Below are 25,921 nucleotides of genomic sequence, written 5' to 3' on the forward strand. Positions count from 1 at the left end.
CCTTCCTGACGCGCACACACGGGCACACTCTCTCACACACACACACACACACACACACACACACACACACACACACACATATACACACTAACCTCACCTATAGTCACATTTGTGCAAACTACAAACATACCTACAAAATAACAACAGTTCTCATTAAAGAATCCTTACTTATGTTCTTTTCATTTAGCTGCCGATTAATTTACATCCCATCTCTGCTTGCGTGCGTGCTCTCTCTCTCTCTCTCTCTCTCTCTCTCTCTCTCTCTTTTAATTGACAAGGACTGCCTGGAGTGAAAATAGCCTGATACAGTATAGGCTATCTCTGTGTTGTTGTTTTGTATTTACTGTCATGTGTTTCCCTGTCGTTTGTATATGGACCCATTGTGTCTGAAATAAAGTTTTCAATCAATCTCTCTCTCTCCATGCGTGCCTGTGTCTGTGTGTCTCTCTCTCTCTCTCTCTCTCTCTCTCTCTCTCTCTCTCTCTCTCTCTCTCTCCATGCGTGCCTGTGTCTGTGTCTCTCTCTCTCTCCAGGTGCGCTACCTGTTGGAGTGGCTGGACGAGGAACCCGAGGAGGACCTTGACGGAGCGGAGCCGACGTCCCACATCCAGCTGTGCCATCCTCTGTGCCAGTGCAGCCACTGTGCTCCGACCCAGAAGGTCCATATCATAGTTTACTGTATACCGTACACATCCTCTGTGCCAGTGCAGCCACTGTGCTCCGACCCAGAAGGTCCATATCATAGTTTACTGTATACACATCCAGCTGTGCCATCCTCTGTGCCAGTGCAGCCACTGTGCTCCGACCCAGAAGGTCCATAGCATAGTTTACTGTATACACATCCAGCTGTGCCATCCTCTGTGCCAGTGCAGCCACTGTGCTCCGACCCAGAAGGTCCATATCATAGTTTACTGTATACACATCCAGCTGTGCCATCCTCTGTGCCAGTGCAGCCACTGTGCTCCGACCCAGAAGGTCCATAACATAGTTTACTGTATACCGTACACATCCTCTGTGCCAGTGCAGCCACTGTGCTCCGACCCAGAAGGTCCATATCATAGTTTACTGTATACACATCCAGCTGTGCCATCCTCTGTGCCAGTGCAGCCACTGTGCTCCGACCCAGAAGGTCCATAGCATAGTTTACTGTATACCGTACACATCCTCTGTGCCAGTGCAGCCACTGTGCTCCCACCCAGAAGGTCCATATCATAGTTTACTGTATACACATCCAGCTGTGCCATCCTCTGTGCCAGTTCAGCCACTGTGCTCCCACCCAGAAGGTCCATAACATAGTTTACTGCACATACTCTGAAGGTTCTTAACCAATTTAGGCCGGACGTCGAGATTAAAAGTGTCTTCTAAATTCTGACAGTTTTCTGAAATACCTCATGTTTCTGTATCAGTGGTGCTCAATATTTCATGTCAAGGACCCCAAAAATGATATATGTAATATGCCTCCGACCCCCATCTGAAAATATGTTGTTCCAGGAACCCCCCCAGAAGCAAAGATTTGAGTTAAAACTGTTCGCTCTGAAAGAATATATATTCAAAGATTTAAAAAACAATAGCATATCTTCAAGCTCGTAGCGCTGCACTAGGTGAACAGTGTGTGTGTGTGTGTGTGTCCTCTCCTCCAATCAGCTGGCCAGCCTGCAGGCCAGCGGTCTGGGCGTGAACAGCAGCAGCGCCGATGGCTTCTCCCCGCTCCACGTGGCCGCGCTGCACGGCCACACGTCATTGGTCGGCCTGCTGACGCGCCACGGCGCCAACGTCAACGCCCGCAACGGGCAGAGCGCCACGCCTCTGCACCTGGCCAGCCAGAGCTGCCACGTACAGGTGAGCACGGTGCCCCTCTACACTGCCCGAGCTGCCACGTACAGGTGAGCGCTGCCCCGCTACACTGCCCGAGCTGCCACGTACAGGTGAGCACGGTGCCCTTCTACACTGCCCGAGCTGCCACGTACAGGTGAGCGCTGCCCCGCTACACTGCCCGAGCTGCCACGTACAGGTGAGCGCTGCCCCGCTACACTGCCAGCGATGCGAGCGAACGAAGAAACCCATTTTTCACCCCTGTATCAATTATCTCCCTCCGCCAATCTGGGGAGAGCAACAGACTTGAACTCATGCTTCCTTCATGCATGAGTGTCCAAGTTGCTCCTTTACACGCGTGGAAGGAACACGTTATTCCAACCAGTTCCTTTCCCCTCCATCAGGCGACCCGGCTGGCCAGGGGGAGGCAGTCTAGAGACCAGGATTACTGCATGGGGTGCGTTTGGTTTCAGGTGGTGCGCTCGCTGCTGGAGTGCAACGTGTCATGGGGTGCGTTTGGTTTCGTGTCATGACCTCATGGGGTGCGTTTGGTTTCAGGTGGTGCAACGTGTCATGACCTCATGGGGTGCGTTTGGTTTCAGGTGGTGCAACGTGTCATGACCTCATGGGGTGCGTTTGGTTTCGTGTCATGACCTCATGGGGTGCGTTTGGTTTCAGGTGGTGCGCTCGCTGCTGGAGTGCAACGCCAAGCAGAACAAAAAGGACCACTATGGGAACACCCCTCTGATCCACGCCTGCCTCAAGGGACACCTGGACATAGCCTCCACTCTCATCCAGGTACACACACACACACACACACACACACACTCACTCACTCACTCACTCACTCACTCACTCACTCACTCACACACACAGATCTGTGGCAGATCTACAAGCCCACAATATGTCACTTCGTGATGCATTGTGTGCTTGTAGATCGGCTATTTTCAAATGTTTGCCGAAATGTTTATAGCTAGGGTTGAGGTGGTTAATGTATACTGTATGTATTGCAACAGTTTTCAAATAATTGCAGTTGAGTAAACATATTTACTGCCGTTCATGGCAGTAAATATGTTAATAAGGTTGTCAGTTCACAGATCACAGCACACTTAACTATTAATGTCCTTGTATGCAATTTCCTCTGTGTGGACACATTTGTTAAAGTGTGTGTGTGTGCGTGTGCGTCTCCCCCCAGAGCAATGCCCTGGTGAACGTGGCCAACAACCAGGGTAACACGGCCCTCCACGAGGCGGTGCGGGGGGGCCACCTGGCCCTGGTGGAGGAGCTGCTGAGCGGGGGGGCCTCGGCCCACCTCCGCAACAAGAGGCAGAGGACCCCGCTGGACTGTGCCCACGAGATGGGTGGCAAGGTACAGTAGCTACACTAGAAAGTCTACTGTACCTTCAGCCAAAATGTACTGTCCATAAAAGGTTGTCAATACTGGTTTTAGTGGACGAAAACAACACTAATGCTGTGTCATTGTCTGGTTTTAGTCGACGAAAACAACACTAACGCTGTTTCATTGTCTGCCCGTCTGTCCAGAACACAGAGATCCTCAGAGCTCTACAGACGGCCTCTGGACTTTCCCCTGACGCAGAACCAATCAAACTGCTCTCGGTGCCCAAAGGTGCTCTGGGTAAGGAAGATGCACTTTCACAACACATGGTGTAACTCCAGTGGTCCCTGGAACACTTTCACAACACATGGTGTAACTCCAGTGGTCCCTGGAACACTTTCACAACATATGGTGTAACTCCAGTGGTCCCTGGAGCAAAATACTACTGAGATGGTGTGTGTGTCCTACGGCCAAATACATAATACATTTGGGTGTCCTTGACAGTGTTTGAGAACCACTGATATAGATTAGAAACATAGGTTTTTTCTTTTTCTTCAGAATACTGTTAGGATTTAGAAGACATTTGTAGAATCTTAATGTCAAAGTCAAAGTCGTACGATTTGTCACACACGTTACCGCAGTGAAATTAGTTCTCCGCATTTGACCCATCTCTTGGAGCGGTGAGCCGCAGCCAAGGAGCGGTGAGCTGCAGCCGGGAATCATTTGATTAGTTCATTTGACCCCCCAATCCAAGCATGTCTTTGGTATGACCCGGCCATGGAATCGAACCCCGACCTCCCAGTTTCAGGGCGGACACTCTAACCACAAGGCCACTGAGCTGGTTAAAGAAGCTCAGTCTAATACTCTCTACTGAGGGTTTGAAGCCAAGCTGGACCAGACATGATTACGATACAGTTCCTTCACTGTGTGTTAGTGAGTGTTCACAGTATAAGATGCATGCAGTTCTTCAGGCTGACAGATATAGTCTTGTTTTATTACCGTGCATAAGCAATATTCAAACTAATCTTTGGCAGAGATAAAAGATAGGGTGCATTCTGCATCCAAAACGCAGTTTATAGTTAAGGGACGCATAGTTAATGACCTCTGCATCCCCGGGATGCACTACTGGACTACTTTACTGTTTTAAATGTATTTTGCTAGCTTTAGTTATGATTATGAATATAACCACATTATAACCATATCAAATGAAATGGGAGTTAAGTGCTGAAATTTGTAAAAATGGCAAAATATGACCACTTCAACGTCGTTGAAGTGTCCCTGGGACTCCTCTAATTACCATCCCTGCATCCTGGGACTCATTACATTGAGAACCTATTTACTTCACTGCTTTGGGTTCGAAAACGGGTCAAACCTAACAATAACAGTGAATAACTCCACACAATATCAATATCTGTGCTCAACAGTGCCACCCCATGGTCACATAATAACCTATTAAAACTGGGAACGCATCTGTCATTTTAGATTGTAACCATTTTAACCATGTTATACTTTAGATATAAAAAATAGCAGGTTTAGACTATAGAGGGTATGCACACGCATAAATTGGGTGGCAAAGTGTATGCAAGAACATAGCACGTCACTTTGTGTGTTACGATCTGCATTTCTTTTCTCGAGGTTGGTTGCCAAAATACCAAAAATAAATTATATTTTTAACATGAAAAAGTTTGAGCACCACTGATAATGCAACATCGATTTATTTTTAATATATATAAACAACTGAATGCATGTTAATTGTTTTCACCCATTTGGCCCCTAAACGTTTCTCTATCCTTAACGACTGCTTTTTGTCCTGTCATGTCGTGTGTCGTCCACCTCTCAGCCCATTCAATCGTCCAGCATCTCAAGTCCCAGGACAACGAAGGGAGAAGACACAAACTGGCCCAGTCCATCACCCGGTACGTAGACACAAACTGGCCCAGTCCATCACCCGGTACTGTAGACACAAACTGGCCCAGTCCATCACCCGGTAGGTAGACACAAACTGACCCAGTCCATCACCCGGTAGGTAGACACAAACTGGCCCAGTCCATCACCCGGTACGTAGACACAAACTGGCCCAGTCCATCACCCGGTATGTAGACACAAACTGACCCAGTCCATCACCCGGTATGTAGACACAAACTGGCCCAGTCCATCACCCGGTACGTAGACACAAACTGGCCCAGTCCATCACCCGGTAGGTAGACACAAACTGGCCCAGTCCATCACCCGGTATGTAGACACAAACTGGCCCAGTCCATCACCCGGTATGTAGACACAAACTGGCCCAGTCCATCACCCGGTATGTAGACACAAACTGGCCCAGTCCATCACCCGGTACGTAGACACAAACTGACCCAGTCAGTGTTGTTTTTGTCGACTAAAACTAAGACGAAAAATGTGCGTCGACTACCTTTTTTCACTGATGAAAACTAAGCTATGATGAATTAAACTAAGACTAAATGTATTGACAATTTAGTCAACAGCTAAAAACTAGACTAAAATGTTAGGAAGGGACTAGTGGACAAGAGATCCACTATAAGTCATTTTACACTTGGTTTCATGCTGAAAATAGCAGATCTATAAGCACACAAGCTTGTAGCTAAATGTAGATCCTCATTAAGAGGACATCATCAAGGCCCACCAAAATACATTTTAGTTGACTAAATCAACTGTAGATTTAGACATTGACCGGCACACGGCATTGACTGGTTTCCATTTGGATTTATTTTGGAGGGATATTTAAGTTTAGTTTCGGACAGTGCCAGTAAACCCTTTTGAGGCAGTTTTATTTTATCTTGATTTGATTAAGTGAACATTTTGTTATTGAAAACATTTATTTTGCTTTTAATTACATTACATTACAGTTAAACTCATTTACTGATTCCTTTAGTGGTTTATATTCTAAACTGACCCACCACCTCCCTCGTTTGCTATAATTGGTTTTTCAATTGTTATTGTTGCAACTGTATAAAATAGCTATTTTCAGCATGCAACCAAGTGTAAAATGACTTATACTGGATCTCTTGTCCACTAGTCCCTTCCTAACATTGTAGTTTAGTTTTTATTTGTTGACAGAATCGACAGCATATTTAGTCATAGTTTTAGTCATCATGGCTTCGTTTTTATTACGTTTTTATGTGTTTTTTGTCAGTTGAAAAAAGGTCGTCGACGAACATTTTTCGTCTTAGTTTTAGTCGACGAAATCAACACTGATGAGCCCTGAGCCAGCTACACTGAATGTAGACATTGTGTCTGTATCTGTGTGTGGTTTATTATGGTATTTTCGTAGAAATGGCAGAAACATTTATTATTGTTGTTGCTTCTAATGTCTCAGGTTTCAGCAGATGAGGAAAGGTTCCTCCAGTCCACCCACCAGGCGCTCGCCAAACCTTGGACAGGTAACTTCAGCGCTCATCTTCTGGTTTTTAAATTTTGTTTTGGGTCAGAGTAAGAATCTTTTTAAGTTGAATATCGTTGCTGTCGGGCAGAAACCTCTTATCTCCACATCCATATATTTTCTTTGAATGTGTTGTTTTTTTTCTCCCCATAAAATGTCTGTGTATACTACAAGTATACACACACACACACACACACACACACACACACACACACACGTAGTCCACGGCCATTTTTCATCATAGTTTTAGTGGACAACATTGACACTGGAGCCACGATGCAGATCTTTCACTCGTCTCTCATGTTGTTTGTCTTCTAGGCGACGAGAGCCGACCGGAAGAGGCTGAGGCGAGGGGAGACGGTGGAGAGCAGCGGTCCGTTCAGCCGCTCCCAGAGCCCCGACACCAAGCCCGCGGACCCCCGAGAGAAGACCCTGAGCCGCTGTCACACCGTGGACCTCCAGAGCCCCGACACCAGGCCCGCGGACCCCCAGAGCCCCGACACCAAGGCTGCGGACCCCCAGAGCCCCGACACCAGGCCCGCGGACCCCCAGAGCCCCGACACCAGGCCTGTGGACCCCCAGAGCCCCGACACCAGGCCCGCGGACCCCCAGAGCCCCGACACCAGGCCTGCGGACCCCCAGAGCCCCGACACCAAGCCCGCGGACCCCCAGAGCCCCGACACCAGGCCCGCGGACCCCCAGAGCCCCGACACCAAGCCCGCGGACCCCCAGAGCCCTGACACCAGGCCCGCGGACCCCCAGAGCCCCGACACCAAGCCCGCGGACCCCCAGAGCCCCGACACCAGGCCTGCGGACCCCCAGAGCCCCGACACCAGGCCTGCGGACCCCCAGAGCCCCGACACCAGGCCTGCAGACCTCCAGAGCCCCGACACCAGGCCCGCGGACCCCCAGAGCCCTGAGACCAGGCCTGCGGACCTCCAGAGCCCCGACACCAGGCCCGCGGACCCCCGAGAGAAGACCCTGAGCCGCTGTCACACCGTGGACCCCCAGCAGCCTCCGTTCAGCCGCCCCCAGAGCCCCGACACGACGCACGCTCTCACTCGAGGCTCAAACGGCGATTTACCGCCGACCGACGACGTGCCGCCAGAGCGGCCGGCTGCCGTGCAGACGTCTACGGAAGGCTGTCGAGGCGAGGACGAGGCGGCGGCGGAGAGCGAGCCCTCTGTTTCGCGACTGGACAACGGCGGCTCACACTCCTGCGCGGCCTGTCCTGGCGACGCCGAGTGCGAGCGGCCTGCGTCGCGACGGCCCCGGAGCGAGGAGGACTCGCGCCCGGGCGACTGCGGCGAGTCCGGCGTGGAGTCCGGTCCGGCGCCTACGTTGAACAGCGACTCCAGCGGTCCTAGTGAACCTTGCGTCAACAACACACACATCCAGGTACCCGATGGAGTCAGGCTCACGTCCGGAGAGCAGGACCAGTCCTCCCAGACGCACCACCAGCAGCCTGAGTCGTCTCTGAGCCACGACGACCAGCACAAGCAGACATGTCCCCGGTCGGAAATACAGGAAGACTCTTCTGGTCTCCTCCCGCACCCGCTCTGCAGGTCATTTCAAGGCCTCTCTCCTGACGACGCCGGCGGAGATGACGAGAAGGTCACTCACCCGTCCGCAGAGTGACACAAAGGAACAGTGGTGGACCCGTTCTCCATTTCTGCTAGAGGCATAGCCCCATATGTGCCCTCTCTCCCTACGCTCATTCTGTATGCTACAGAATGAGCGTAGGGAGAGAGGGCACGTATGGGGCTACTAGAGGCAGAGCTCTACAGCTTTGTTTTGGTCGATTTCCTCAATCCATTTCCCCACGAATTCTTTGTCTTGTTTTCTTTTTAAGCACTTTTTTTCCCTCTAGCTTTCATTTAAAAAAGGGATGCAAAAACCATGAGAGAATCACAGATTTTATTGTGTTACTGTAACCCACTATACACACAAAATGCATTTCATTTAGAGGAATACTTTTTATTTTTGTACTTGAATACTGGCCATAGTTTTGATTTAATTAGATAATAGGATTTAGGTTGTTGTTGCCAATTGCCATTTTTATGTCGTATACTGTACTACTGCTACTACCACTTATTTTTATTTTGTCTTATTTATGACCATTTATTACCATTCTTGATAACAATACATGAAGAGTTATTTTCCAAATTCAATGTTTCACTATATGCAAAATCAAATGATAGATTTTACAGACTCAAATGCAAATGTTTTTCTTTTTTTTTTGTCGCCATTCGTTCATATAGGCCAAATGTATACGTTGTCATATGACACTTTTCAAGTGTTGCTTGACAGAAAAGTCATATTTATTTTCAACTGAAAGAAGTGACGCTTTTCAGTTGTAAAAGTATAATTTGGCTTCAGCCCCACCCTCACCCACGCCCCCAATTACTCAACCCATGAAGCCTTGGGTTCATGGAGATTATTTTGTTTTCGTCGCATTCCTGAGCCAATAATTCAATATCTGACGAGCTGTGGTAGGAGACCAAAATATATAATATATAAACTCCAAAACAACTCTTAGTATCCACCGATGAGCCTAATGATGTTTTAAATATAGTTTTGCTCTTAAGATGGGTCTCCTATTAACGTTGGTTAGTCAAAATATTCGATTATTGGTTCAGGAATGTGACAAAAACTAAATAATCTCTGTGAATTCAAAGGGGGAAAAGTATTCCTTGAAGAGTACAATATGGCTCTCATTTGAAATGCATGTTATCTGGAGATAATTAACCTCCCATTTCCTTAAGGTTGAGTTACTTTTTCAGTAGAGGCCCTTAATTAACACAGATTAACAAATGAATGCTCCACCTGCAAACTAGTTACTGTAGCTAGTTATATGAAAATATAATAGAATAGCTAATGTGTGTATCGTCAACGTTCCACTGCATTCTACAAATATTTAACAGAAGATGGTGTTGCGCGCGTTTGTATAGGATTGGATTAATTATAGAATGTACTAGTTCAATGGTTCCCAAACCAGGAGTCGAGTCCCAAAATGATTTCACACAAATCAGTGTATGTAATGTATAGGCTACACTATAAAGGGTATCTGCACATTTCTAAAGTAACCATTTAAGAACTTGTAAGACCCTTTTTTCTAATTAACTTCAAAAATAAATTAAATAATAAAATAAAAAAACACCACTATGTGAAAAGTATAATCAACAAACTAGCCAAACATTGTGAAAATCGCTGTGAGCTTATATTGGAGAACGGCTATTTTCACAATATCTTATCTGTGGAACAGAGTCAAACTAAATGTAATGCTAAATGTAAGTAGAACTCCTACAATTCCAAGTGCTTGTCAGGGGGGAGTGCCCAGTTCAAATATGATTATTATTATTTAAGTTTGGGAACCCTTGCTGTAGTTCACATTAAAGTGTAGTAGTACTCTACGCTAGTCTACACTGTATTAGGCTACTTCCATTTGGTTCTCTGTAACCCACTGAGGCCACTAGAGGGGGCTGTTGTCCCGGTCAGTTGGCCAGTCAAGATGGCCGTTTGAATTACTGTACATTTGTGTGTGGACTCAAACAATTCCTCTCACAGATCTCCCTTTTTCTAAAAAAAAAACAAAAAAAAACAACAAAAAAAGTTATCTTCATAACTCAAAATGGTGATTATTATTTTTTATTTTTTATGAAGTGTTATAGTGTAATAGTCGATGCCAATCAGAATACTTTGTGTATCTTATTCTTAATTATTTAATATCAAAGATGCAGTGAATGTGCCTTATTTAATTCATGTCTGACTCTATACACAATAATAAATAAATATTACATTGATAAACCCATGATTATTTGAGGTTTTCACGTTTGTTTTCCTGCAGGTTTGGAGAGCGCCACTGCATGGATCACCTGCATTAATAATAGATAATGCTAAAGTATAAGTCTAGAGAGAAAATGTGTTTGAAAAAGCATAAATAATTTATCCAGGAGGGGTAGGCCTCTCTCCACACACACACACACACACACACACACACACACACACACACACACACATAATACACATAATGTTGCACCGGAATTACTAAACTGTCGTGTTTTGAGACTCCACTGCGGCTGCAAGCTGGTGTCTTTCTGTAGTAGGGGCGTGCAGGGCCAAATTAGCCATTGGGCCAGTGGGGCCCTTGGATCTCAGGGGTCCTTTGGGGAAATTGGACCGCTCTGTACTGGGTTTATGGCCCTGAAAAGAGCTCCTGGAGACCTCCTTTATTTTGTAAGAGAGTGGCAACACTATGTCGTTGACTCCCATTGTAACAAATTAACAATGGAATGCATTTTCAGGTTGGGATACCAATTTTATCCAATCAGAATATATAGATTAAAGTGGAATTGTATAAGTGATGACACAAATAAATTTGAAAACAAAATTGGAACTGGAACGCTATCAAAAATTAAGCTGATAAATGGCTATACTCTCTCCTGATTGGCTGAAATGTTGTCACCCACCTGAAAATGTATTTTCTGTTTATTATAGTGATGGAGAGACAGGGAGTCCTGTGTTACTGAACAAACACTATCAGAATATAACCATTTAACCTTTTATCAAAAAACATCACCCAGTGGTTCCCAAAGTGGGGTCCGGGGTCCTTGAGGGAGTTCCAAACTGCAATGGGGGTCCTTGACAAATTAAACCGGTTGAGAATCAATCCTGGAATATATTTTCAAATGGGGGTCCGCGGGCTAATTATTGTCAATTTGGGGGTCCTTGACATTAAAAGGTTTGGAAACCCCTGACTTGCCGTATCGTTAATTGTGCTATTGATTGATTGATTGACAGTTTGCAGAATTACAGTACATTTCAAGCACAACTCAATACAAAGACTGTTAACTGTGAGTGGACGACCCTAAAGCATTACACTTGTTTACAAGAAGGTCCACCTTGTTCAATTCATCAAATATTATCTATTAGAGGAGGACCCCCTGGGGTCACTGAATTCAACAAGTCACCAATTTCGATGAAACAACCGGAAACGCACCAAGCCATGAAAATACAAACATTTGCCTTGCCCGGCGATTGGATGGATTGGGCGTTCCGTTCAGTCATGTAAAAAAAAACCTATTTAATTAGGAATTTACAAAACACGAATAACGTGATCTCTTCTATGCCCCCCCCCCCAAAAAACCCATAACACTGGATTTTTCTCGTGGTAAGGAATTAATTATAATTTAAAACAAAAAGTAACGTCCATAAAAAGCATGCATGATGATGACAGCTCGAGCTCAACCTCTCTTCCACCTTGTGTCTATCCAACAGCTGACCAGATGTTAGCCTTTAGCTGCTAACACTTAGCATGTTAGCATTAGCTCCAGTTTATTAGACAGTGCTGTATGTGTATGTTGTTAGCATTAGCTACAGCTATCTTACGTATGTTCGCAGTATTAGCTATGTCATCTCGAGCTACAATTAGAGATGCTTTATTATTATCATTAAGTCCTGTTCATGCTGCTATAATACATAGAGCACTTTATTAGACGGTATTAAAACAGGTCGCTTTATTGTGCATTAACCAGCTATCATTAGCTGTCATGTTTAGTACATGTCGATGCTAAAACTATAGTAGCCTTCCTTCCATGTCTGTGACGAAAAGGAACAACAGCTTAAGGTTAGGTCACTGAGCACCTCTTTATCTTTTGGCACCTGTAATAATGTAGGTGTGTGTGTGTGTGTGTGTGTGTGTGTGTGTTATATGCAATAACGTATACAGTACACACACACACACACACACACACACAGCTATTTGAATACTTTAAAGCTGGTGTTAGTGTTACAACTAATAATAATAATAATAATAATGAACATGTTTTAATTAGGACATATTGCTGATTAAAACATGTTTATTATTATTATTGTTATTATTTTTTTAAGTGAAACGCTCTTATCTATATTGTGCACAATCTCTGTGAGAGTCCATTTGGTTCCCCTAACTATCCATCTTTTAGCTGGGGACCACCTGGAACCCCCTCAATGACCACTGGTGGTCCCCAGACCACTGGTTGAGAAGCACTGCTCTATACCAGGGGTTCTTAATCTTAACCCGTGGGTCGCAACCCACCTTTTCAGACTCCATCATGGCCCGTAGCACTTACCCCACCCCCTTAGATAGCATTTCTGTAGACTTAGATAGCATTTGATACAGACTTATAGCATGTTATGTATAGACAGCACTAGAATTGCATCGTATGTAGTCATAGCACGTCATAGTAGTATTATGTATAGCATAGTATAGTTATAGTATATGTATAGTTTATATGTATCGTTTCATTATATAGATATTCCACTGTTACGTTCTTAGCTTATTACGCATGTTTCATGATAAATGCTTTTCATGTGATGTATTCCCATGCTTTTTTGTTCTTGCTTAATGTAAATCGCTCTGGATTAAGAGCGTCTGCTAAATGCCTAAATTGTAAATTGTAATATCGTTACATGGTTGTTTCAAACCTCTGCTCTTGTTTTTTTTTTCATGCTCTCACAGCGTAGAAGCTCTATGGACGCCGTAACTGAAACCAGAGATGACAACGCTATGAAGTAGAGAGGCTGACTTCAAGTAAGTGCATGGTGATTATTACTCTGTTAATGGCCAATGGAGTGTATTCTCTGTCCTGTATTGTAGTCCGGTAGCCTGGGTTGTTGTGGTGTGGGAAATGTGCTATGTAGTTATTTTTTTTTATTGGCCTAAAATATGGTTCCCAAACTGTGGTGCGTGCACCCTGTGTGGTGCGTGAGCACCTTATAGGGGGTGCGCAACATGAAAAGGCTAATGGTGGTGCTATGGTCTTATTTTAAATATATTAATATAAATTATGCCAATATATGGCAAGTATACATACTTGCCATATATTACCATAGGCTATATGCTGCATATACTGTATATATGCCATATTCAGTGTGCATATATGTCGATAAATAGGAAATATATGTCTTTATATAGCTTATACAATTTATATTTCCATGTGGGGGATCCCGTTCATAGACTGTAACGGTAGCCACGCCCCTCAGAACATGCGCAACTTTATGGTAATTTTTTTAATAAATGGGACCATAATTTTCCAAAAAGAATATTATGACATTAGAAATGAGACTTTAAACTAGTGACTGGAAGCAAAAGTATTCATGACCATGTTTATTAAGGTAATACAGTCTAGGTGAAGTTGGGCCCAAATACATGGACTTCTATGGGGCTATGGGTTTTTCTGGGTCCAGTGACAGCGCCACAACAGGCCATTATATGAACTTTCATTTCCTTAGTGGCTTCACAAAATATCTGTCTGACTGCCCCCCTGCTCTATATACACACATTCATGAATCCACTTGCTGACCAGCTGTCGGTATTGAGCCATTTTTTACGCACAGTATGTATATATTAGACAACATTTTAGGCCAATAAAAAAAGACTATACCAAATTTCCCACTTTAAACATAAGAAGGCTGCCGGACTATTGGGGCTGGGCAGCTGCTAAGCTGTCAAACAAACTGCCACCTCAGCAGTCCGTCTCTCCCAGGGGTCTAGTAGTAAGTAGTGCATTAAAAAGGTGGATGGACACCCTTTCTTCTGGGAAAATGCTGACAGTAAGGCACTGTCTGTGACCTGCTTATACTAGTGAGATGCTGACAGTAAGGCACTGTCTGTGACCTGCTTATACTGTGTAAACCATGAGAGATGCTGACAGTAAGGCACGGTCTGTGACCTGCTTATACTGTGTAAACCATAAGAGATGCTGACAGTAAGGCACGGTCTGTGACCTGCTTATACTGTGTAAACCATAAGAGATGCTGACAGTAAGGCACGGTCTGTGACCTGCTTATACTGTGTAAACCATGAGAGATGCTGACAGTAAGGCACTGTCTGTGACCTGCTTATACTGTGTAAACCATAAGAGATGCTGACAGTAAGGCACGGTCTGTGACCTGCTTATACTGTGTAAACCATAAGAGATGCTGACAGTAAGGCACTGTCTGCGACCTGCTTATACTGTGTAAACCATAAGAGATGCTGACAGTAAGGCACTGTCTGCGACCTGCTTATACTGTGTAAACCATGAGAGATGCTGACAGTAAGGCACTGTCTGTGACCTGCTTATACTGTGTAAACCATGAGAGATGCTGACAGTAAGGCACTGTCTGTGACCTGCTTATACTGTGTAAACCATAAGAGATGCTGACAGTAAGGCACTGTCTGTGACCTGCTTATACTAGTGTAAACCATAAGAGATGCTGACAGTAAGCCACTGTCTGTGACCTGCTTATACTGTAAACCATAAGAGATGCTGACAGTAAGGCACTGTCTGTGACCTGCTTATACTGTGTAAACCATGAGAGATGCTGACAGTAAGGCACGGTCTGTGACCTGCTTATACTGTGTAAACCATGAGAGATGCTGACAGTAAGGCACGGTCTGTGACCTGCTTATACTAGTGTAAACCATAAGAGATTTTACACGTCGTCTGTCGGCTCGGAAACCTCATATGTCCAAATTCCAAAACAGTTACTTTTCAGGATTAAAAAAACTAAACAAAAGAGAGCCGATCCAGACGGAAAGAAAAGGAAAGGTACTATGTTTACCCTGCAGGGTAACTGGACTAAAGGAAAGGAAAGGTACTATGTTTACCCAGGGTAACTGGACTAAGGAAAGGAAAGGTACTATGTTTACCCAGGGTAACTGGACTGAGGAAAGGAAAGGTACTATGTTTACCCAGGGTAACTGGACTAAAGGAAAGGAAAGGTACAATGTTTACCCAGGGTAACTGGACTAAAGGAAAGGAAAGGTACAATGTTTACCCAGGGTAACTGGACTAAAGGAAAGGAAAGGTACAATGTTTACCCAGGGTAACTGGACTAAAGGAAAGGAAAGGTACTATGTTTACCCAGGGTAACTGGACTAAGGAAAGGAAAGGTACTATGTTTACCCAGGGTAACTGGACTAAGGAAAGGAAAGGTACTTTGTTTACCCAGGGTAACTGGACTAAGGAAAGGAAAGGTACTATGTTTACCCAGGGTAACTGGACTAAGGAAAGGAAAGGTACTATGTTTACCCAGGGTAACTGGACTAAGCATCAGATACTTGTTTACAGCCAGGCCCTGCTTATTTCATAGAACATTTCATGGTAGTGGTTCAATGCCTTGTCCAAGTGGGCACTTCAGTGGTGGTAATCTTTTAACGTGTCTGACCGCTGATTCGAACTGGCGACCTTCGGGTATCAAGACCGCTCCGCAATCCGTTCGGCCACCGCTGCCGCTAAACGGCCTTTGCTACGTGTCGCCCCCCATTTCCTGTCAGCCTACTGTATACCTATCCCTCTATAAAAAAGAAAATAAAGGCGAAAGCCACAAAAAATATATCTTTAAAAACACTAAAATGGGTTAATAATATTCTCTCTCTCTCTCTCTCTCTCTCTCTCTCTCTCTCTCTCTCTCTCTCTCTCTCTCTCTCTCTCAGCAGCACAGGGTAGGCAGAATGTCCTCAGGTCACCGTCTGCGAGATGTGGAGCAACACCACCCCCTGCTGGGGGACAGGGGGGGCTGCGGCGGGGACGAGGACGACGACGAGGAGGAGGGGGGTGTTCTGGGGGGCGTCCCGGGGGCGGGGTCCGAGGGGGGTCCCCCCCACCGCGGCGGGGGGCTGTGGTTCATCCAGGACGGCTGCGGCATGGTGTGCGCCGTGGTCACGTGGTTCCTGGTGCTCTACGCAGACTTCGTGGTCACCTTCGTGATGCTGCTGCCGTCGCGGAGCTTCTGGTACGCCGTGCTCAACGGGGCGGCGTTCAACGCGCTGGCCGTGCTGGCGCTGGCCTCGCACCTCCGCACCATGCTGACCGACCCCGTGAGTCTGACACCGTCATTATTATTATTATGACATCACTGGCGGTGCTGGCGCTGGCCTCGCACCTCCGTGAGTCTGACACCGTCGTGACATCATTGTTATTGTTTGGCGGTGCTGCTTTTTCTTGGCGATGAATTGTCACTCAAATAACATCGATTTGGTTGCGTTTGAATGCAAACACATAGAATGGAACATTATGAATGAAAATGTTTTATTTTTTAAATTTTTTAGGCTTTGTAAACAAAAGTCGCGTGTGCATAATATGTCATTATAGTGCTTTTTTTTTGCATTTCTTGCTGCAAACCATGTACCGGTATGTCACCATCTTGGACAATAGTGCTTTGAACTAAAAGAAAACACACACACACACACACACACACACACACACACAAAGTAAAGCAAAGTTACTATATTTAGCCAGGCTAACTGGACTAAGCTCAAGAACTTGTTTACAGCCAGGCCCTGCTCATAGAACATTTCATGGTAGGGGTTCAATGCCTTGCTCAAGGGCACTTCAGCGGTGGTAATTTTAACACACACACACGCACACGCACACACACACACACACACACACACACACACACACACACACGTTTGAGAAAGTACCAGTGAGGTCGTTTTGGTTCATCAAAATGGTGAAACTATAGCTATAATGGTCACTAATGGTCAGCCACGTGATAGTGTGTTCCTCTGTGCTGGTTATTCATTCTAACCATATCTGGTCTCTCTCTCTCTCTCTCTCTCTCTCTCTCTCTCCCCCCCCCCCAGGGAGCCGTGCCCAAAGGCAACGCCACCAAGAAGTACATGGAGAGCCTGCAGCTGAAGCCCGGGGAGGTGATCTACAAGTGTCCCAAATGCTGCAGCATCAAGCCTGAGAGGGCCCACCACTGCAGGTGAGTCTGAGAGGGCCCACCACTGCAGGTGAGTCTGTCTGAGAGGGCCCATCACTGCAGGTGAGTCTGAGAGGGCCCACCACTGCAGGTGAGTCTGAGAGGGCCCACCACTGCAGGTGAGTCTGTCTGAGAGGGCCCACCACTGCAGGTGAGTCTGAGAGGGCCCACCACTGCAGGTGAGTCTGAGAGGGCCCACCACTGCAGGTGAGTCTGTCTGAGAGGGCCCACCACTGCAGGTGAGTCATAATGAATCGCAAGTGTCTGCTTACTGAGTCATAGAGTAAGTTACAATGAACAGCAACATGAGTTTAATATGGAAGGTTAATTTCTTTCCCCCACACCACGACCATACCCCCCCTCCCAACACAACAATGGTCCCCAGGTTGGTTCTCAGTCAGGGTGGTGGTCCCCAGGTTGGTTCTCAGTCAGGGTGGTGGTCCCCAGGTTGGTTCTCAGTCAGGGTGGTGGTCCCCAGGTTGGTTCTCAGTCAGGGTGGTGGTCCCCAGGTTGATTCTCAGTCAGGGTGGTGGTCCCCAGGTTGGTTCTCAGTCAGGGTGGTGGTCCCCAGGTTGGTTCTCAGTCAGGGTGGTGGTCCCCAGGTTGATTCTCAGTCAGGGTGGTGGTCCCCAGGTTGGTTCTCAGTCAGGGTGGTGGTCCCCAGGTTGGTTCTCAGTCAGGGTGGTGGTCCCCAGGTTGGTTCTCAGTCAGGGTGGTGGTCCCCAGGTTGGTTCTCAGTCAGGGTGGTGGTCCCCAGGTTGATTCTCAGTCAGGGTGGTGGTCCCCAGGTTGGTTCTCAGTCAGGGTGGTGGTCCCCAGGTTGATTCTCAGTCAGGGTGGTGGTCCCCAGGTTGGTTCTCAGTCAGGGTGGTGGTCCCCAGGTTGGTTCTCAGTCAGGGTGGTGGTCCCCAGGTTGGTTCTCAGTCAGGGTGGTGGTCCCCAGGTTGATTCTCAGTCAGGGTGGTGGTCCCCAGGTTGATTCTCAGTCAGGGTGGTGGTCCCCAGGTTGGTTCTCAGTCAGGGTGGTGGTCCCCAGGTTGGTTCTCAGTCAGGGTGGTGGTCCCCAGGTTGGTTCTCAGTCAGGGTGGTGGTCCCCAGGTTGGTTCTCAGTCAGGGTGGTGGTCCCCAGGTTGATTCTCAGTCAGGGTGGTGGTCCCCAGGTTGATTCTCAGTCAGGGTGGTGGTCCCCAGGTTGATTCTCAGTCAGGGTGGTGGTCCCTGGTTCATACTCAGTTGAAAACCCCTGATCTACATGATAGGAAACGGTGCATTTGTTAATTAATGGTGCTTTTTGTTTGTCTCTGTCTGCAGTATCTGTCGGCGCTGCATCCGTAAGATGGACCACCACTGTCCCTGGGTCAACAACTGTGTGGGCGAGAACAACCAGCGCTTCTTTGTGCTCTTCACCGTACGTACACACAGTACAGTCCAGGAACATTACAGTACCTTTCATTTTACTAGAAATGTTTTAACCCATTCTGACCTGAGATCAGATTCATACGAGGTTTCCACTGGACACACACTGGTCTGATTAACCCATTCTGACCTGAGATCAGATTCTAAAAAATGTCAGTCGTTCTTCGATTTTTCAAAAATAGCAGACCTACAAGCTCGTAGCGCGCCACTCGGTGGCGCGCTATGAGCTTGTAGATCTGCTATTTTTCAATAGCTAAAGCATAACATGATGCTAACACCCAAACGGGTTCCCGTTCAGAATGGGTTAACCCATTTCGACCGAGACCGATTCTAAATCCTGACAGTTTTCTGGAAAAACCCCATGTTTCTATGTCTAGTGGTGCTCAGCCTTTTTCATGTCAAGGACCCCCAGAATTATCTGTATTTGGCCGCCGACCCCCCCCCCCCCCATCTGAAAATATGTTGTTCCAGGGACCCCCCCCCCCCTCAGAAGCAAAGATTACAAACATTCGCTCTGAAAGAATATATATTCAAAGATTTTCGCCACATTTTTAAGATTTTTCAAAAATAGCAGACCTACAAGCTCGTAGAGTGCCGCGCTATGAGCTTGTAGATCTGCTATTGTTCAATAGCTAAAAGTATAACACAATGCTTAAAACACCAAAAGGGGTTCCCACCCAAAATGGGTTAACCCACGATTTTTGTAACCCATTTTATTTCACCCAGTGTCAATTGTCTAATGTAATCCTGGGCGCTTACACTCCCTCTGCCAACCTGGGGAGAGCAACGGACTGACCCCATGCTTCCTTCTAAGCATGAGGTTGGGAGGGGGGGAGTTTGAGGGGGGAATTTCTCCGTGGTCGGACGTAGCGAGCGGAAGGAAGGTTCGAACACGTTATTCCAACCAGTTCCTTTCCCCTCCATCAGGCCAAAGAGATTCTATATAAAGAGGCGACACTCTCATTAAACCCCATAGTAACAACCAGCGCCCAGTGCCTCCGCCATATTGGTGTGATGACGCAACTTCCGGTTGCTCTAAAAAACATGGGTGCGTTCGCAAATGCTCACCGGGAGCTCACTCTCGTATTAGTTTGCATTGCACAGTGCGCTCTTTCCGAACGCTTCCAAAAAGAGTCTTTGAAGTCATTCTATTCCACTTCTAAGATTATCCTCTCCCGCCGCCATCTTGGTGTGATGACGTCAAAGCGCTACCGATGCGCCATCTAGTGGTGATTCCAAATATGTGAGAGTGTCGCCTCTTTATATAGAATCTCTTTGATCAGGCGCCCCGGCTGGCCAGGGGGAGGCAGTATAGAGACCAGGATTACTGCATGTTTTTTGGGAGGGTAGTACTGTTCCTAACCTCTCTCTTTGTGTGGTTGCAGATGTACATCGCCCTCATCTCAACCCATGCTCTGGTCCTCTGTGGCTACCAGTTCATAACCTGTGTCAAAGTCCAGTGGAATGGTGTGTATGACTATATGAACGTTTATTTAGGTGGCTACGACAGTTTTCTGAATAACCTCATGTTTCTGTGTCAGTGGTGCTCAATATTTCATGTCAATGAAATGATTTGTTCGGCCCAATTTTTTTTGGTTTGTTGTCATGATTTGTCACGACAAGAATTGGCTTTGTAGTTTGTACGAGGCTTAAAAGGTCTTTAAACAAATACTTTTTGAAACGTCTATGAGGAAAATGAACGGGGGGAATCACCTCTGGCTCTGACATTAATTGTGTTCCTTTGGACAGCCCATGAAGCTGATTATCTGGGTCTCTCCTCAGAGTGCAGCGACTTCTCCCCTCCCGTGACGGTGCTGCTGATGATCTTCCTCTGCCTGGAGGGCCTCCTCTTCCTCACCTTCACGGCCGTCATGTTCGGCACTCAGGTCCACTCCATCTGCAACGACGAGACGGTGAGCAGAGAGCGCCTCCACAGAGCTCTGTCAGACACACACCCTCAATGTTCGGCACAGGTGGGTTTCCACCGTGCTTCAATCCTTTTCCCCCCCTCCTCCGCTTAATAGTGAACCAGTTCAGAGTGTTTCCACTGAAGATGAATTGGTTCCAGTGTTGTTTTTGGCAGCAACTTTCTAGTTTAGTTTTAGTCATAGTTTCTTGAATAGTTTTCATTTTAGTTTTGGTCACATTTTAGTCACGTGGAATGTCTTAGTGTTAGTCTACTTTTGGTCTACTAAATATCATAAGATTTTAGTCGACTAAAGCTACAGTTGATTTAGCCTTGATGCCGTTGTAATGATCTGCTATTTTCAGCATGCAACCAAGTGTAACATTAGTAAATTACTTATACTGGATCTCTTGTACACTAGTCCCTTCCTGACATTTTAGTCTAGTTTTTATCTGTTGACGAAATTGTCAATACATTTAGTCTTAGTTTTAGTCACTTCCATTTAGTTTTCGTCAGTGAAAAAAGGTAGTCGACGAACATTTTTCGTCTTAGTTTTAGTCGACAAAAACAACACTGATTTGGTTCAGAACCCTAAAAGTGTTGGTTCGGAACTGGAACCAAAAAAACATGGTTCCTCCAGTTCCGTGAAAGTTCACCCGAGGTTCCAAGAATCTAGAACAAGAACCGCTTCTAAGAACCAAAGTTATTTGTGTTGGAAAAAGGGCTGTAGATCAGTGGTTGGTTCTCAATGGACCGCACGGTACCCCCATCTGAAAATATGTTGTGGCAGCCAGGGACCCCGAGAAGATAAGATCTGTGTTCTAACTGTGAGCTTGTTGTACATCAGCTATTTTTTTGAATAGCCAAAAGTATAAAATATTAGATAAAGTGGTTAACGGTTTTGTTATGCTATATTGATGATGGAAAAAAAAACCAGTGCAAATAATTCAATATCAATCTAAATAAACAAATCCTAACACTTTAGAGCAGGGGTTTTCAACTGGTGGTCCGCGGCCCCCTGGTGGTCGACGGAGTTACTACTGGTGGTCCGCAGCCAGGCATTCAGAAAATGCTGCTGCATGAAAAACAAACCTACTGTGACTGTCAAATGCACCAAGCGGGTGTCAAATGTGTCTTCAGTGTTTGGGTGATTAACTGAAATGGATTATTATTTTGAGTCCTGCTTAGTACAAGTAAAAAACACTTTTGTAAAACTTTGTAAAATACTTTGAAACATAGTTTTTTTTTGTCCAGCTCATGAATGTAGCCTGTGATCGTGTGATTAGTGAGTAAGAAGAAAACAAAAGCAATCTTAACCCATGGTGCATGAATGCCCCACCACTATTGTGTCGGGTGGGTCCATCATAGATCCACGATGAACCCACCCGACACAATAGTGGTGGTCCCCAGGCTGCTCCTAGTCAGAATGGTGGTCCCTGGGTCAAAACCAGTTGAAAACCCCTGCTTTAGAGCACGTCATGTCATTCATAACGGCTCATATCTGCGTGTGTGTGTGTGTGTGTGTGTGTGTGTGTGTGTGTGTGTGTGTGTGTGTGTGTGTGACCACCACCGCCACCGAAACCGGCAGGAGATCGAGCGTCTGAAGAACGCCAAGCCCACGTGGGAGCGCCACACGCGCTGGGAGGGCATGAGGACTGTGTTCGGGGGCCGGCCGTCTCTGCTGTGGATCAACCCCTTCGCGGGCCTGAGGCTGCGACGCGCCGCCGGGCGCTCCCGGTGGAGCGGAGTGGAGTTTGCCGTCTGAGCAGCGTGGCGCCGCCCGGAACGGAAGCCGGCCGGGCCTGGGCCTGGACCGGGCCGGACCGGGACACACTCTAGCTGTTGCCAGACCTATACCAGACCAGACAGGAGCGGCCGTTTTCTCTGTCGGCCCAGCGTCTTTTTTCCGTTTTTTTAGACAGCTGGTTGGATGGAAATTAAGCTCCACGTTAAGCGTTTCTGGGAATCTGGCCGTCGCGGCATTCAGCCGCGTGGGGGTGGAGCTTCTTTTCCATCCACCAGCTGTCTTAAAAAACAAGGAAGCTCTGAGAAGGAAGAGAAGTGGTCACGTGACTGGGCTGCGCCATGACACTTTCATGGACACTTTCATGGGTGCCAAACTACCCGGAAGTTTGGCAGAATGCACTGGAGTCAATGAGAGCTCAGTGACCAACAACCTGTGATATGTCTTCTGTTATTTTCCAGAAGTGATTACTTTACAAAAGGTCTCAATTGTTCATGAATAATGTTTGTTATGTGCTGGTCCAGCCGGTCACTGCCATGTATTCATTGCACTTCCGGTGTGAGTTTGGCTCCCATGAAAGTGTCCATGAAAGTGTCATGGCGCAGCCCAGTCACGTGACCACTTCCCTTCCTTCTCAGAGCTTCCTTGTTAAAAACCCGGAAAAGACGCTGGCCGACAGAGAAAACGGCCGCGGCTGTCGGCCGTGAAACGTTGACACACAAACTCTCCTCCTCCTTCCACCTCCTCCTCCTCTATAGCTGCCTGTGTGAGACTTCTTTCTTTGCACCGATTCGAAAGAGGAGAACGTTGTGCACGTCGTCCATGTGATGCCGGCCGGTGGTGCAGGACAGGATAAGCATACTGTTTTTAAAAAGTGGACAAAAGTCTGAGCAACCGGCTTATAGCTCTGAAAAATATGTTACTGCCGCAAAAAAGTGTCAGCACTGCACAGGTACAACAACAACAATGTTTCGGCCTTCCTTAGGTGAGAAGAAATTGTGTTAGGCTGTACTGTACTGTACTTTACTGTACCTGTGATGTACTGTACTGTACTTTACTGTACCTGTGATGTACTAGGCATTTCTCAGAGCTAAGCTGTTGTGCTTAGCTGTTGTCCTTTTATTTTTTATTTTTACCGAACTGTAACCACTGATGCCATAATCACTCCAAACAGAACCTAAGCGACTGGTATCATCCTCCGGAGTGGCACTGTACAGATATTTATGCATACGCACTGCAGTTCTGAAACGTTTAAAAGACGAGCGGTCTCGCATCGCTGCTCTCGTTCTGCAGGGAGACGTACGGACCGACGCCTTCAGCTTTGCTACGGATTGGAGTCGTTGACAAATTGTTTTAACTCCCCCATCCTTGTCTTTAGATGGATGGATCAATCAATGGACGCCCGTCTGTCTGTGTTGGAGAAGAGACAAGGCTGCAAAAGCGAGTAGCATTTTAAACACATCCTCGCACCGATACATCCTATCATAGTTCAAGATGAGAAGTCGTCTCACCGCATAGTGAACTTTTTACTACAGACAAGAGGCTCCTCAGAGACAAGCGTTTGATTATTCACTTTAGGAGACACTGTGTTTGTGCTTTCTGCTGAATGTGAGCTGAAGTGGCTCCGTTTTGACTGTCTGGCACAATCCCATATTTATACCACTGTGTATTCTATTATTATCTCTTATTGCTGGGGAATAGTATTGCTCTTCAACTTTTTTACCTTATAGGACCACTCCATTTTCAACCCATATCATGCATATAACAGGTCCCCGTCTCAGAGGAGGGCTGTGGACCGTTCAGAAACCTGTCTACTCACTCTGTCTCAGAGGTCTGTGGACAGTTCAGAAACCTGTCTACTCACTGTGTCCCAGAGGTCTGTGGACAGTTCAGAAACCTGTCTACTCACTCTGTGTCTCAGAGGAGGGCTGTGGACAGTTCAGAAACTTGTCTACGCCCTCTGTGTCTCAGAGGAGGTCTGTGGACAGTTCAGAAACCTGTCTTCTCACTCAGAGGAGGGCTGTGGACCGTTCAGAAACCTGTCTACTCACTCTGTGTCTCAGAGGAGGGCTGTGGACAGTTCAGAAACCTGTCTACGCACTCTGTGTCTCAGAGGAGGTATGTGGACAGTTCAGAAACCTGTCTTCTCACTCAGAGGAAGTCTGTGGACAGTTCAGAAACCTGTCTTCTCACTCAGAGGAAGTCTGTGGACAGTTCAAAAACCTGTCTACTCACTCTGTCCCAGAGGAGGTCTGTGGACAGTTCAGAAACCTGTCTTCTCACTCAGAGAAGGTCTGTGGACAGTTCAGAAACCTGTCTACTCACTGTAATAGTGGTGACATAATCGGCAGGCATGGACAATTCGAACACTATTTCAAACCCTTATGTTGTACTATTAATATAATGTAATAATAGAACAATAACTTCTATTTGAGCGTTGTTTTCCGTGGTGTCATTGGTATAGGCAGGTTCCTAAATGTCCATAGCAGCAATGAGACACAGGGCGAGGGCCGACGGGACGGACATGCAGGGTTACCTAAAGATGCGTTTGAAATGGGGTGAAGTGCTAAGTGTCTGCTTAGTGTGTTTACCTCCAGTGTGTCGACTCCAGTGCTTGTATTAATGTGAAGATCAGCATTTAATTAGATCAGTGGTGATAATGATCAATGCAGGGCAGAAGGACTTTTAAAAGTGTGACCACGATATCTTACAAACGACAAAATTACGTGTTTGGACAAGTCATATTCATCCTTTAAAATGTCCATGATAATAATGTACGGTACCTCCCTGTTTTATGTGTGTTTTATGTAGGAACTGAATAACAGGTTTTGAGGGGAATCAATGGATAAGAAATATTTTTTCCGATTTTTCCATTACTGTACTGTACTGAGTCATATCGGAAATATGTAATATATTTTCTCTTTTATCTCAATGTTTCATTTAATTGACCCAGTTTAGGACTGGAGTGAAGATCAAAACCCAAGTAAATTGTTTTATTTCTTATTTTATTTTTATGTTAAATTATGTTTTTTTTTATTTTTATGAATCATGATCCAAAACATGATGCTATGGTGATGATCCAGCCGAAAGAGATTGAACCTTTTAGGAATGTGGAGGTTGGCATCAAACCTTTGACGTGTGTTCTTTGAATACTGGACAACTCACCCCGGTGCTTGCCCTTTTTTCCTCCCGGAATTTTCCCCAAGTGAGGGGGATAACTGCTACAACTGCTATTGGCTGGTTTGTATTCTTTTTGGAAAAATATAAAAAGGAAATGGAAAGTCTTCATCATTTTACTTATATTGACCAAACAATTTAGTATAATGTAAGGTTTTGCCCACTCAAATGATACCTCGTCAGATAAACCCCACAGTCTACACTCTATACAACAACTTCCGTGAACCGACTTCACTGTAGTAGCCTTTTCATAAATTATATTTGTACTTATAGGCTGTTCTGCTGTCGTGAAAGTTTATAGATATTCAGAGTCCAGCTGTCTGCCATCCATCCATCCATTCTTCACCATTCTCATTCCGGGAGGAAAACAGAAAAGGGGTGAGTTGTCCTGTTACC

General features: G+C 46.0%; 2 protein-coding genes across 4 annotated transcripts in view; both read left to right on the top strand.

Moving 5' to 3' along the window:
• The window catches only part of ankrd27 (ankyrin repeat domain 27 (VPS9 domain)), a gene marked incomplete at its 3' end in the record, with an annotated part of 34,631 nt that extends 26,445 nt beyond the window's left edge, over positions 1 to 8,186 (top strand). The window contains exons 21-28 of the mRNA XM_080762264.1: positions 534 to 659; positions 1,645 to 1,839; positions 2,491 to 2,610; positions 3,008 to 3,181; positions 3,355 to 3,448; positions 4,989 to 5,064; positions 6,486 to 6,549; positions 6,867 to 8,186. Coding sequence (XP_080618390.1) covers positions 534 to 659; positions 1,645 to 1,839; positions 2,491 to 2,610; positions 3,008 to 3,181; positions 3,355 to 3,448; positions 4,989 to 5,064; positions 6,486 to 6,549; positions 6,867 to 8,186 — 2,169 coding nt within the window. The remainder of the gene's footprint in view (positions 1 to 533; positions 660 to 1,644; positions 1,840 to 2,490; positions 2,611 to 3,007; positions 3,182 to 3,354; positions 3,449 to 4,988; positions 5,065 to 6,485; positions 6,550 to 6,866) is intronic.
• Positions 8,187 to 11,591: 3,405 nt separating this feature from the next.
• LOC308314023 (palmitoyltransferase ZDHHC7-like) lies at positions 11,592 to 24,289 on the top strand. Of its 3 annotated transcripts, none has more exons than XM_080761400.1 (9): positions 11,592 to 11,718; positions 13,048 to 13,130; positions 16,022 to 16,392; positions 17,161 to 17,285; positions 18,594 to 18,690; positions 20,084 to 20,165; positions 20,481 to 20,671; positions 22,193 to 24,122; positions 24,242 to 24,289. In XM_080761400.1, exons 3-8 carry the CDS (start codon positions 16,027 to 16,029, stop codon positions 22,367 to 22,369), a joined length of 1,038 nt encoding a protein of 345 aa, XP_080617526.1. In that variant the 5' UTR covers positions 11,592 to 11,718; positions 13,048 to 13,130; positions 16,022 to 16,026; the 3' UTR covers positions 22,370 to 24,122; positions 24,242 to 24,289. The 3 variants fall into 3 exon arrangements, with proteins under 3 accessions (XP_080617526.1, XP_080617528.1, XP_080617527.1); XM_080761402.1 differs by having other exon boundaries at positions 20,481 to 20,611; XM_080761401.1 differs by lacking the exon at positions 11,592 to 11,718 and adding an exon at positions 11,831 to 12,174.
• The last annotated feature ends 1,632 nt before the right edge of the window (positions 24,290 to 25,921 follow it).

This window comes from Protomyctophum bolini, assembly GCF_963924005.1.
Source record: "Protomyctophum bolini genome assembly, chromosome: 4".
Classification (NCBI taxonomy): domain Eukaryota; kingdom Metazoa; phylum Chordata; class Actinopteri; order Myctophiformes; family Myctophidae; genus Protomyctophum; species Protomyctophum bolini.